Raw genomic sequence first — 11,067 nt, forward strand, 5'->3', positions numbered from 1 at the left:
AACATCAATGATTACAAAATATATATTTTAATTTTTATATAAATCATAAAATTAAAATGTATATTATTTTCAATTGTTTATATTATTTGTAATTGTTTATAAATGTATGTAAAATACATAGTTAATAAAAATAACAGTTACTAATATTAATTAAAATATTTATTATTTTATTATCTTAATCTTATTATTTTTCTTTTATCATATTATTGTTGTTTTACAGCTATTATTTCCGAGATTACTAACACTAAAAATAAAATCAATATCCTTGAAAATATTAATGTATATTAGTTGACCTAATACACAAAATACCAAATCAACATTAACTTTACAATATCTATCTATCTATCTATCTATCTATCTATCTATCTATCTATCTATCTATCTATCTATCTATCTATCTATCTATCTATCTATCTATCTATCTATCTATCTATCTATCTATCTATCTATCTATCTGTCAAAAGTTGTGCGCATGCGCTTGTCAAGTTTTCCGCTTAAGTTAACTTCCTCATTAGCAGCGTTAGCTTCAAAGTGATCCACAGTCCAGCGTCGTCTCTGTCTGAACCATCATTTCTTTCGGTTCGTCTTCAAGCCTCACAGATGTCTAAGCCTCCTCCCAAGCCGGCCAAGCCAGGTAAGACTGCGTCTTCGGTGACTTTTGACTTAATTTTCCCCAAAAACTTTTCTTTCGGTGTCGTTTGGTACGTGGACAGTGCACCTTGTCTTGTTGAGTGGCTGACGCTAATGGACGGAGGGTGCGCTTGTTAAGCTTGTCTTAAAGCTCGGGGTGGAAGACTTAAATGCAGTAATTAACTGCTTTATCTCGGGACATTCAATAATATGACTTCATATTTAAGGAGGCTTTAGTTGGGTGTTTGCTGGCTGACCGGGGCACCAAGCTCTGAGGCCGCCGTCACTTCCCTATTTCCATCATCCATGCAGTAAATGCAGCTTGCTGCCCCAGAGGTAGCTCCATTCAGATAGGTGTCTGTGTGGTCACACCTCTGTATTCTGATTGTCTTCATTCCAATGCAAAGAACGCGCTTTAAATCAGTGGATTTACTTAGAGGTAATTTAAAAACCTGTAAATATTGTCTGCAGCAGCTACTGACATCATTGCATGACATCATGCACTGACATCCATTTTTCTTGCAACATTTGAATTTAAAAAATGCACGAAACTTCATGTTTTCAATGTTCTTTCATGCTAAATTATTTATCTTTTCTCTACATTCAAAATACTAAATCGGGCTTATTTAAAATGTCATCAGACCCAAATTTAATTAATGCATAAACTCGGATACTGCTTCTTTTGTGTGGATATGTAAAATGCTGTTAATTGATAAAAATCAATTTGTCCGCTCGATTGTTCTATAACTTTCTGTATTATTTGATCACTTATCAAAATTGCTGAAATTGCGCAGTTTATTCATACATGGTAGGTGAGTGCAGTGCTGCGCCTTACCACTGGTGGCGCTGTGGTGCACACTGAGTAATGTGCATTTCCACTTCTCTCTCTTAAATCGCCAGTGTTGATTACACGTATCCCATGCATTTTCTTTGGAGATAAAAGATTACACATAGGAATATCATGAGGAAAAGATGGGTTCATTTTAGTCAATACTTAACAGTAACCTAGCTTTCTTTGATAAAAATAACACAGTATCAACATATGTATACATAATTAAAAAAAAAACATGTTTAAGACGAAATTGGAATGATTAATTGGACTGATCTTGACGAATTACTTATTGAAATAATCATCAAATAATCTAGTAATCGATTAATTATTAACTGGAGTATACTCAAAATTAACACAGACCATAAATTAAGCCAAAACTGTTAATTTATATATATATATCAACAGATCTAACGCTTTATTGATAAGTCGAAAAGAAATGGTTGAGCTTTTCGCATGTTGATGTTGCAAGTATTTATTTTTAGCTGCAGATGCATCATTTTGCTGCAAATTATCATGTGTACACTAAAGGGATGCTGTTCAGGAAATTTAGGCAATAAAATGATTATTTTCTCATTTAAAAAGGGAATTGAATGATTTATTTGAATCTTTTAATGTGTTTATATTATTGTATAAAATAGGCTTAAATGAAAAATTTGCAAAATGGGCCCATTTTTTATCTGATTTAAACCAAATAATCAATGGAATAATAGATTATTGAAATAATCATTAGTTGTAGCCATATGCTATGCTATTAAGTAATTCATACCTGCAGGATTTAATTCAAACTGGAATCAGAATCAAAAGTAAATGGACATCGAGTTCAAGAGTACAACAAGTTCAGAGAAGAAAATACAGTTGAAGTAAATTACAAGATTAAAAAGTGTTATGAGCATTTATGTCCTTTCATTCCTGAAAAAACTTAACAGAAAATAAGCCTATAGGCCATAGCTTCAGTACATTGTCATTACAGGTACAACATGGGGAACGAACTGCCCTGAAACCATCAGAAACACATTTTATGTTTCAGCTTTTTGGCTACAAATTAAAAGTGGAAGAAACTCAAGACACACTATTAGCTTAGATATCTACTTACGGCAATAAAGCAGGGGTAAAAATCACCAAAAAACTGTATGTAGCCAATATATTTTTATTCTATTTGTAAATGCTTGTATTTATGTCATAAATTGTTCTTGTCATTTTTGTTGTTTAATTTGATGTCTGGATGTAATCTCAAGTGTCCCACGCTTTTTTTTTGACACCCAAGTTTGGTTACCAATGTTTTACAAAACCATAAATTTTGATTTTACAATAAGTAATCAATTAATTCACAGGATTAGACCCAGAATGAACAGAGGTGCATCTGATCAGAGGTATCAACAAATTTGATGGCTCCACAGAAGGTTGTTTGGATTATGTCATCATGTCTGGTTCATCATATAACAGGTTAAATCAGGTGCTGTTTTTCCGTCTGTATCTGGTTGTGCAAAGAATTCGTATTTGGTTTTGTTCCCTTTTTTAGATTTCTGCTTTTTACTACATAATCTGACTATTAACTGTAATCCCGACTCATGACAAATGCTGCAGGATTTTGAGTGTTGAATTCAGATTTAACAAGACCAGGTGTGCAGATATCGCTTCAAATGGCTGGCATTTGGTTTGCAAGAATGAGATTTATTTTGCAAGTTGCCACAGGTTTCTAGCCAAACACAAATTCTTGTAGTTAGGAATTAAGAAATTAAACAGAACTCCTATTGTTGTTTTTTGTGAACTGTGCAAAAACTCTTATTTTTCTCTTTTTGGTCCCGTTTTAGGTTATTTTCCACTTCAATCTGCTCTGTTGCAGAGGGTTTTAGATAAAGCCAGAGCCTGGCCTCCTGAGCTGAGGTATTTGTGTGTTTAAAATAACATGGCTGGGCCTGCAGAGTAGCAGACATGAACAGAACTGGTGTTGTGTGGTGGTACAGACCCCTCCCCCTCAGTTTAACCTCTAAACACTGTGCATTTAAACATTCCAGGTGCTGAAATAAGATTTAAAATCTCCTAATAATTGTAAATGTATTCAAGCTTGTCAGTAATTAGATCACTATCTGACCTTTTGATTCATTTCCGTTTGTTACACAATGTGAGATTTCCTCATGTGTTCTCTGCATATGTCTGCTTGTATATTTGCATAAGACACCACAGATGAAGTCTGCATTTTATTTTTACAGCTGACCCACTAGAGATAATAAATGCACATATAAAGAATTCATCTGTTTGTGGTTTTAAATCATGTCGTTGACCTAATCGGGGTGTGACACTTTTGAAAAGGAAGTTGGCTGAACATAGCAGCACAGGGTGATGACGCCTCGCCAAAAGAAAGATGCAGATCTGTCCTTTTTGCTTGGTTGAAGAGTTCGACTCATTCTGGTCAAGCTGAGCTGAATCGGCGTCTCGTTATTTGTGTGCAACCCGGCGGCTCTGCTGTTTACTAAACTTTGAATTTCTGTTGTCAACGTGCAGCTCAGGGCGGTGCGACTTCAGGTTTAAGTGTTTAAAAATGCTTCTATAAGCTTTTTGTGGGTTTCTGAGTGACTTCTGAAGGTGGACCACAACCACCCGGGTTGCATTCAGCAGCAAAGCGAACTCCAGGCCAGAGCAGGCCCAGAGGGAAGGTGCTGTTGCACAATGACCCACTGTGTGTCTTTTTGTGCTGCATGTAGTAATAAGTGTGTTTTGTTATTGGCTGCAGGAGAATCGCACCGATCTGATTTGTTGTTGTTACATGCAAGTATTTCACCATGTTGAAGCCATCTGGGCTGCAGGAGTGAACTTGCACTGCTGAGACTCCTTTGCGTGTCCTTAGTGTGTTTTTTCCATCATGGCTTCTGTTTTAACCCGTCTAGCAGCTCCATGTTTCATTTAACAAACTGTTTTTATGTTCTTTTCCAGGCCAAGTGAAGGTGTTCAGAGCGTTGTTCACCTTCGATCCCAGAACGGTAAGAGCTGTCATTTGATTTCGGCAATATGTTTTGATTAATAGTGACAATTTCTCAATATAACGTATTAAAATGGAACTTGATTTGTAATATTAGTTATTTAATGTGTTTAGAGATCTACATTGATTCCTGTTGCAGAATACAATAAATCATGGTTAATTATTGATGCAAAAAATTGAGATTTATAGAATATTGTAGGATTTTTTTTTTACCCCGTAGTGCCTGAATGTATTTAAAAAGAAGTGTTTCGCCTGAATTGTTTTTAACTGTGACCTTTTGCAATAACCAATTAATCACATGGTAAAGTAAAACGATCTTGATTCTGATATTGTTTGAAGGGCGATTTTGTTTAGACATCCTAATACATATTATTTATTGCTTTTAGCTTTTTTTATTTTGGATATTTATGTTTTTTCCCAGTAGTAATGTGGATTGTCTTTTACAAAATTAAAGTTTATTGGCCTTTAAATTTGCCATTATCAATATATCACTGGAAAGTAGTCTAAAAAACAACAATATTATTGTTTATTTCTGGGCAGTTTATCATTACAGGCCTCCCTAGAATTAATACAAATGTTGATATGATGCTAATCAGTGACTTTAGGCTTATAAAGAATGGAATTATTTTGAATTACAATAAATATTTTTGATCAAGAAATTCTTTTCAACGTATTTCAAATATAGCCAAAATGCTTCAAAATCATGTTGCTGCATAGTCCCTGGGTCTTTGATCCCCTTATTGATCATAAGAAACTAAAATTTAAATCACATGTAAAATAATAATTTAAAATTAAAGCTGCAAGCAGCCTCGAGCGGCCATCGCAGCCAAGTGCCGCTCCGGCCTATAGCCACCGCGGGGGAACCAGCACCGCCACCCGCCTGCCACCGCGGACGCTCTCGTGCAGTTGAAGCGCGCGCCCACCAGGCCAAAAAAGCGCCGATGAGTTCGGCATCGCTCCCTGACAACACACCAAAAATCTGTGCTTAAAACTTAACCTAATTTATTAAGTTTATATTTTACAACATGCTGCCTTCTTTGCAATTAAACAAACTGCAATTTACTTTTTTTATGAGCTTTTTTGGTAACAAAGAAGAACATTAAATGTATATGAGGGGAAAAAAGTTCCCTTTCTGGGTAAAATTAGGTCAGTTAGACTTTTTTTGGGAAAGTGGACAACTTAAAAAACAAAATGACAATTAACTTGCTGTTTACATAAAAATTAGGAGGGAAAAAACTCCTATATCCTATGTAAATGTTATATAAATGTTAGAACTCCTATATCTACCGTTTTGTTTTTTGTATTAAAATGATTATTCCCAATTTTAATATTTTTGTAATCTTTATCACCACCATGGAGGAGGTAAAGAGCCAGATGTGGTTCTGCAGATGTTTATCTTTTGCTCTTTGATTTCCAAAATGTTCCCAACATTTCCAAGGACCCATTTCAGTTTGCCATCCATTTCTCAGTGCATGTTAGTTTTTATGTAGTCTCTCAATTAATTTAGCAATCAGGTGTTTAGCTATAGGAATTATTTTGTTTCTGCAGGATAGACTAAACAAAGTTTGTGTTGAAATAGTTTTAAGCACAGGCTGGTAGATGAATTGAATGAAAACAAGTAGAGGTGAACTATTTAACAAATATCGACTGTAATCTGAACATCAACAAAAAATGACTGAAGTTAATTTGATTAAAATCGAAGGCAAAGGTGATGTTGAAGTTAATCAGTGTGTCTAGGTGTCTCAGAGTAACAATGTGTTGTTTTTTTCAGCCAGATGAGTTGTACTTTGAAGAAGGAGACATTTTGTACATCTCAGACACGGTTGGTAAAAGTTGGGATTTCTCTGCCGCCTTTCTCACAATCTTTAACTCTGCAGTTATTCTTCCTCTTTAATGTGAATCCTGCGACCTTTGCATGTTTTATTTTTTCTCCTTGCTACATGTTATACATCCCTAAACGCATAACATGCTCCATCTTTATTTCACTTCTCCTTTTCATTTACTCTGTGCTCTTAAATTTGCTCTTTTTATTCTGCTTGTAAAAATGAATGTTTATTTCAGAGCGACTCTAATTGGTGGAAGGGGACATGTAGAGGGAGGACAGGACTAATTCCTAGTAACTATGGTGAGTAAAGGAAAGATAATCCAGAAATAACCTAATAATTTCACACAACAGTAGTCTTACATGATCTTGTTTTTCAGTTGCTGAGCAGGCAGAATCTATTGATAATCCAATGCATGAAGCAGCTAAACGAGGTACAACTGTCTCAGTATTTAAATCGTTTGATCTTTTAATATTTTCAAGCAGCCTTGACCTTTTAAACTGCTTATGCTTACCAACCTTTGTGTGTTTTCACTCATTTGTGTATAATCTCAGGTAATATGAGCTGGCTGAGGGAATGTCTGGACAACAAGGTTGGGATTAACGGGCTGGATAAAGCGGGAAACACTGCCCTCTACTGGGGATGCCACGGAGGACATAAAGGTAAGCAGTGAACGTCATGTTATTCATCTCTGATTGTGACACAGAAAGTGCATCGTAACAAAAAGGACATTTTTTTTTGGCCCTTCTTTGTTCATATTATCCTAAACATGTTCAATATGTTCTCTCTTTCCTGTCAGATGTGGTGGAGTTGTTGCTAAGCCAGCCCAACGTGGAGGTCAACCAGCAGGTGAGATGATTTTAAAAGCTCATTAGCAGCTTCATTCAAAGCTCGTTTGAACATTTGAAAACAGAAAACTTTTTCAGAGCATAAAACCATAACCGAAGGTATTGGATGTCAATAACTTCTACTAGAAAAGCATCAATATATATGCAAAGTTTGATTTTTCTCCATCATTTGTCAAATGCATAAAAAACTAAGATTCGGCATTGTTTGTGTACTTGTAAACCTTTCATCTAACATGATGTTGTATGCATAATTAAAAAAATATATGTAAACTTTGATGTGCTTTGATGGGATGTAATGCCTTCATTTTCATTTTCTCTTATGTTGACTCTAAGACAGACTTTAAAGAAAACTAGAAAATATGTCTTGGAAATCAAATCAGTTTATCTCTTTTAACCATTTATATATAAATAACAAAATGAAATGTTATAACTGAGTATATTTAATACATACTGAGAATCAAATTCCTACCAATGACATAAATCATAATGAAAAAAAAACCTAGATGAAAATATTAAAAGTGTTTGGAAAATAGAGATTTAATTTAAAAGTTAATGCAAATAAAGTTGGCAAAGGTCAACTTGTCTTTTCAAGAAGTAACTTAATTTCTACACAAGGATAAATTTCTCACCATGTTGGAAATAAAATTTTCCCAAAATAAACTATTCTGTGATAAAGTCAACAAAAACTAGACTAAACCTAAGATGAGTAAACATGACTAAAATGTGACTAAATAAAAAAAGTCTGTCAATATTAACACTGTTTGAGTTTTTAATTCAATCTTCTATGAAGTTAAATTCCTGATTTGAATTAATATGATTAAAACGACTTTTTAAAATTAATTTACCACTAACTTCCAAGTTTAAACATGTCGTTAGTTTGTCACTGGTTGGGTGAATGGGTGTTAAATAGTGTCATAGTAGTTTAATGATCTTGTTTTTATATTTTAGAATAAACTGGGAGACACACCACTGCATGCTGCTGCCTGGAAGGGTTATTCTGACATCGTGGAAATGCTGCTTGCTAAAAGTTAGTTTCTCCTTTGATCTTAAATAGACACTGATATTTGAGAAATTATAAAGATTTGTCAAACTCATCAAATTTTGATTTCCTTCCAGTTTTCATTTTCTTTGTTTCTACTTCTCTGTAGTTTACTTCAGTGTCGATGTGTTTGTTTCAGATGCGAGGATAGACATCAAAAACAACGAGTGTAAACTGGCTGTCGAAATGGCCACCAACGCCCAGTGTGCTTCACTCATCAAAAGGAAGCTGGGAACCAGTAAGTTCTTCCTCGCGTACAGAACGACATGGACAGGGAACTGTATATGAACCGTTTATTCACTTGCAGTCTACATTTTGGAGGCTTTTCTTTATTTATAAGGTCTGATAAATATCAGAAATTCATCACGGTTTACAGAAAATATATATGATACAGGTTTGACTTTTTGGACTGAATTAACAGAATAAGTGAACTATTCTACACTTATAGGTTTGTTTCTTTTGTTACAGCCATCACCCGGACACATAGCAACGCTGAGGAGTATTTGGACGACGAGGACTCGGACTGAGCCGGCTCCGGCTCGGTCAGACCGTTTTCGCTGTTTTACATTGTTGGTTCTCTGGAGGTCGTGGAACTTTTAAGAGTTTTGTTTTTGTTGTTTTTCCTGCAAGTCTAAAATGGGATTATCTTTAACTGAAACTCCATTTTAGCTGAAATATTTTATTCAAACACTTCAGTTTCATGCTCTCTGCATATTGGCAGTGTGATTTTTAAAGCACTGCGTTCATCCCATCGAGCGTCTGCTTTGCTGAGTTCATTTCCTGATGTAGGGAGCGTATTTTGGAGCATTAGAGGCAGACTCTGTGGGCTAAGGTGCAAAATGTACGTAGTGGGAGAGATGTGACCAAAGCTCTTCAGAGATGCGTCTTAAAACATGCAAATTATGTATTTATAATGGAGATTAAAGTGCCAGTGCAGATTCAGAGATTTATATGACGTCTATTTTGTTTCCGAGCTTTCCTTTCATTCCTGAACTCCTCAGTAGACCAAAGTGAATGAAACTGTTGCATCTTCCTGCTTCAAGGGAACTTAAACTTTTGCTGAAGCAAAGAAATCTGCCTTTAACTTTTATGATTAATTGGGTGTGTCTAAACCATTCTTGCATGGTAAGAATATTTGTTTTTTATTTCCACTGGCAGCAGAGTCCTACTGTCAGTTCACTATAATTGAATAACATTCAGTTAAAGTAGCTGAAAAAGACTTGAGCTACTCTCTACTGCCTTTCCTAGATTTTGATGTTTAATTTCCAGCCTGGGAGAAAATGTCCAGTTTATTGCTGCTTTTCTATCTGTATTTAACAAAGTGCCTTAAATCTATGCAACAGAATATTTGTTTCTTTGGTTGCTTATGTTTCACAATTTTGTCTTAAAACTGCAATAAAAATGTTAACATTCAGTCTTGCTTACTTGTCTTAGGCATTTTTGCAACAAATTCAATACAGTGTGCTATTAGCTGAAAAAACCTTTTTTCCTTTTTGTCGTGAAATTAAATCTACAATTCGCATGTAGGTAAATTGGGGAAAAAATAAAAACATGAGTTCAGTTTCAAGACATTGTTTATTAAAAAGTCAGCATTTTGACATTCCCAAAAAAGGCAGAAAGGGAAACTTATGTAAAGACAGAAAATACAGCAAGTCAATGAAAGATTCAAGCTACATAACGGCCACACCAGAGGGGAGAAAAGCAAGTTGAAGCAGATAAACTTTCTGAAATGAATGTCCTTTCTCCAGTTTTACATTTAACCACCAAGTTATTGTACTAGCAGAAATTAAATCTTCCTTTTCACCGAACAAAATACCCAACATTAACAAAAGTAAAATACATTTTTTCTTAATTTGCTGGTATGACGTAGGAGAGCAGCATTTGTTCATGACTTCCAGTTGGGATGGTGACTACAATTTAAATTAAATCAAAACTTCAATCAAAAGAGAACAGTTGTGAAAGGTCTGCAGCAGGAACGATCCAATTATTGGTAACACTGAGCAAACAGCAGGGTACATAGTTTCTTAGAACTGCATGTTTCCATTGTGGTTTTCAACTTAAGAGTACACATGCCTTTACAAAAACACATAATCTGCCCTGCAGCACAGATGATGGGTAATGTGTAACGTATGTAATCTAAATCAAAATGAGCTGTGTGATGAAGTGCATCATAACCTAAGTTTTAAATTAATTTAGCAAAAAATACTAAACTCTTTAATAATAAAGACAACCTCAACTCCACAACTGTCCGCTGAAACCTGAAAATGGCGAGACTTTTCCAAATGGCCGTTGCTAACTGGCTAGCATAAATAGCTAATTTAGCTCAAATTGATACTGAGCATCAGCATCCCGGACGGCGTACTTGGGTACAAGTGACTTTCTTTCAGTGTAAGCTTTCAATAAAGATGAAATAATTTGAAATAATGTTGGCATGTCTTTCCGATGCTGATGTTAGAAATACTATATAGTTTATGCTAAGCTAAGTTAGCAAACTGCTATTCACTACCGTAATACATCGTTTTGCATGAAGTAACGCTTTTTGTGTGTCAAGAAATTTAAATATTTCTAAAGTTTTTTTAATCTACAGATGATTAGGGCACCTGAAAAAATTGACTTTATTCTCAAAATCCTGAGTCAGAAAAAGTCAGAATTCAGACTATATTAATTTTTTTTAAATTTTGCACTCCCAGACAATGTTCATAGGGGTAGGCAGATCAGGCAAGTTAAAATTATACACACTAATTTTTGTATTATATGGTTTTGTTTTGTTTTTGTTTTTTTGTTAAAGAATCACATTTTATGTTTTTACTTTAGATTACTTTTTTCAGCAAGTGTCCATGTCCTGGACAACTCCATCACTGAAGCTGGTTGCTCCCAGTTATCCATCTGCATTAAAGTTTGAATTGTTAATTTTTTTT

General features: G+C 34.8%; 1 protein-coding gene across 1 annotated transcript; it reads left to right on the forward strand.

The window, feature by feature from the left end:
- The first annotated feature begins 475 nt into the window (after positions 1-475).
- Positions 476-9,563, forward strand: ostf1 (osteoclast stimulating factor 1). Its single transcript, XM_014998557.2, has 10 exons — positions 476-634; positions 4,394-4,440; positions 6,211-6,261; positions 6,501-6,564; positions 6,642-6,695; positions 6,817-6,924; positions 7,062-7,111; positions 8,059-8,137; positions 8,289-8,387; positions 8,618-9,563. The coding sequence occupies exons 1-10, from the start codon at positions 601-603 to the stop codon at positions 8,674-8,676; spliced, it is 645 nt and encodes a 214-aa protein (XP_014854043.1). The 5' UTR covers positions 476-600; the 3' UTR covers positions 8,677-9,563.
- Positions 9,564-11,067: the final 1,504 nt, after the last annotated feature.

The sequence above is a fragment of the Poecilia mexicana genome, unplaced genomic scaffold (assembly GCF_051168715.1).
Source record: "Poecilia mexicana isolate PSO_F unplaced genomic scaffold, ASM5116871v1 scaffold_9, whole genome shotgun sequence".
NCBI lineage: Eukaryota > Metazoa > Chordata > Actinopteri > Cyprinodontiformes > Poeciliidae > Poecilia > Poecilia mexicana.

Excerpts from the sequence above, each read along its gene's own strand:
- ostf1 (XM_014998557.2), top strand. The coding sequence starts at position 601 with ATGTCTAAGCCTCCTCCCAAGCCGGCCAAGCCAG. Across the intron at positions 6,696-6,816 it reads GCATGAAGCAGCTAAACGAG|GTAATATGAGCTGGCTGAGG; the intron begins GTACAACTGTCT and ends GTATAATCTCAG. Across the intron at positions 8,138-8,288 it reads GGAAATGCTGCTTGCTAAAA|ATGCGAGGATAGACATCAAA; the intron begins GTTAGTTTCTCC and ends TGTTTGTTTCAG.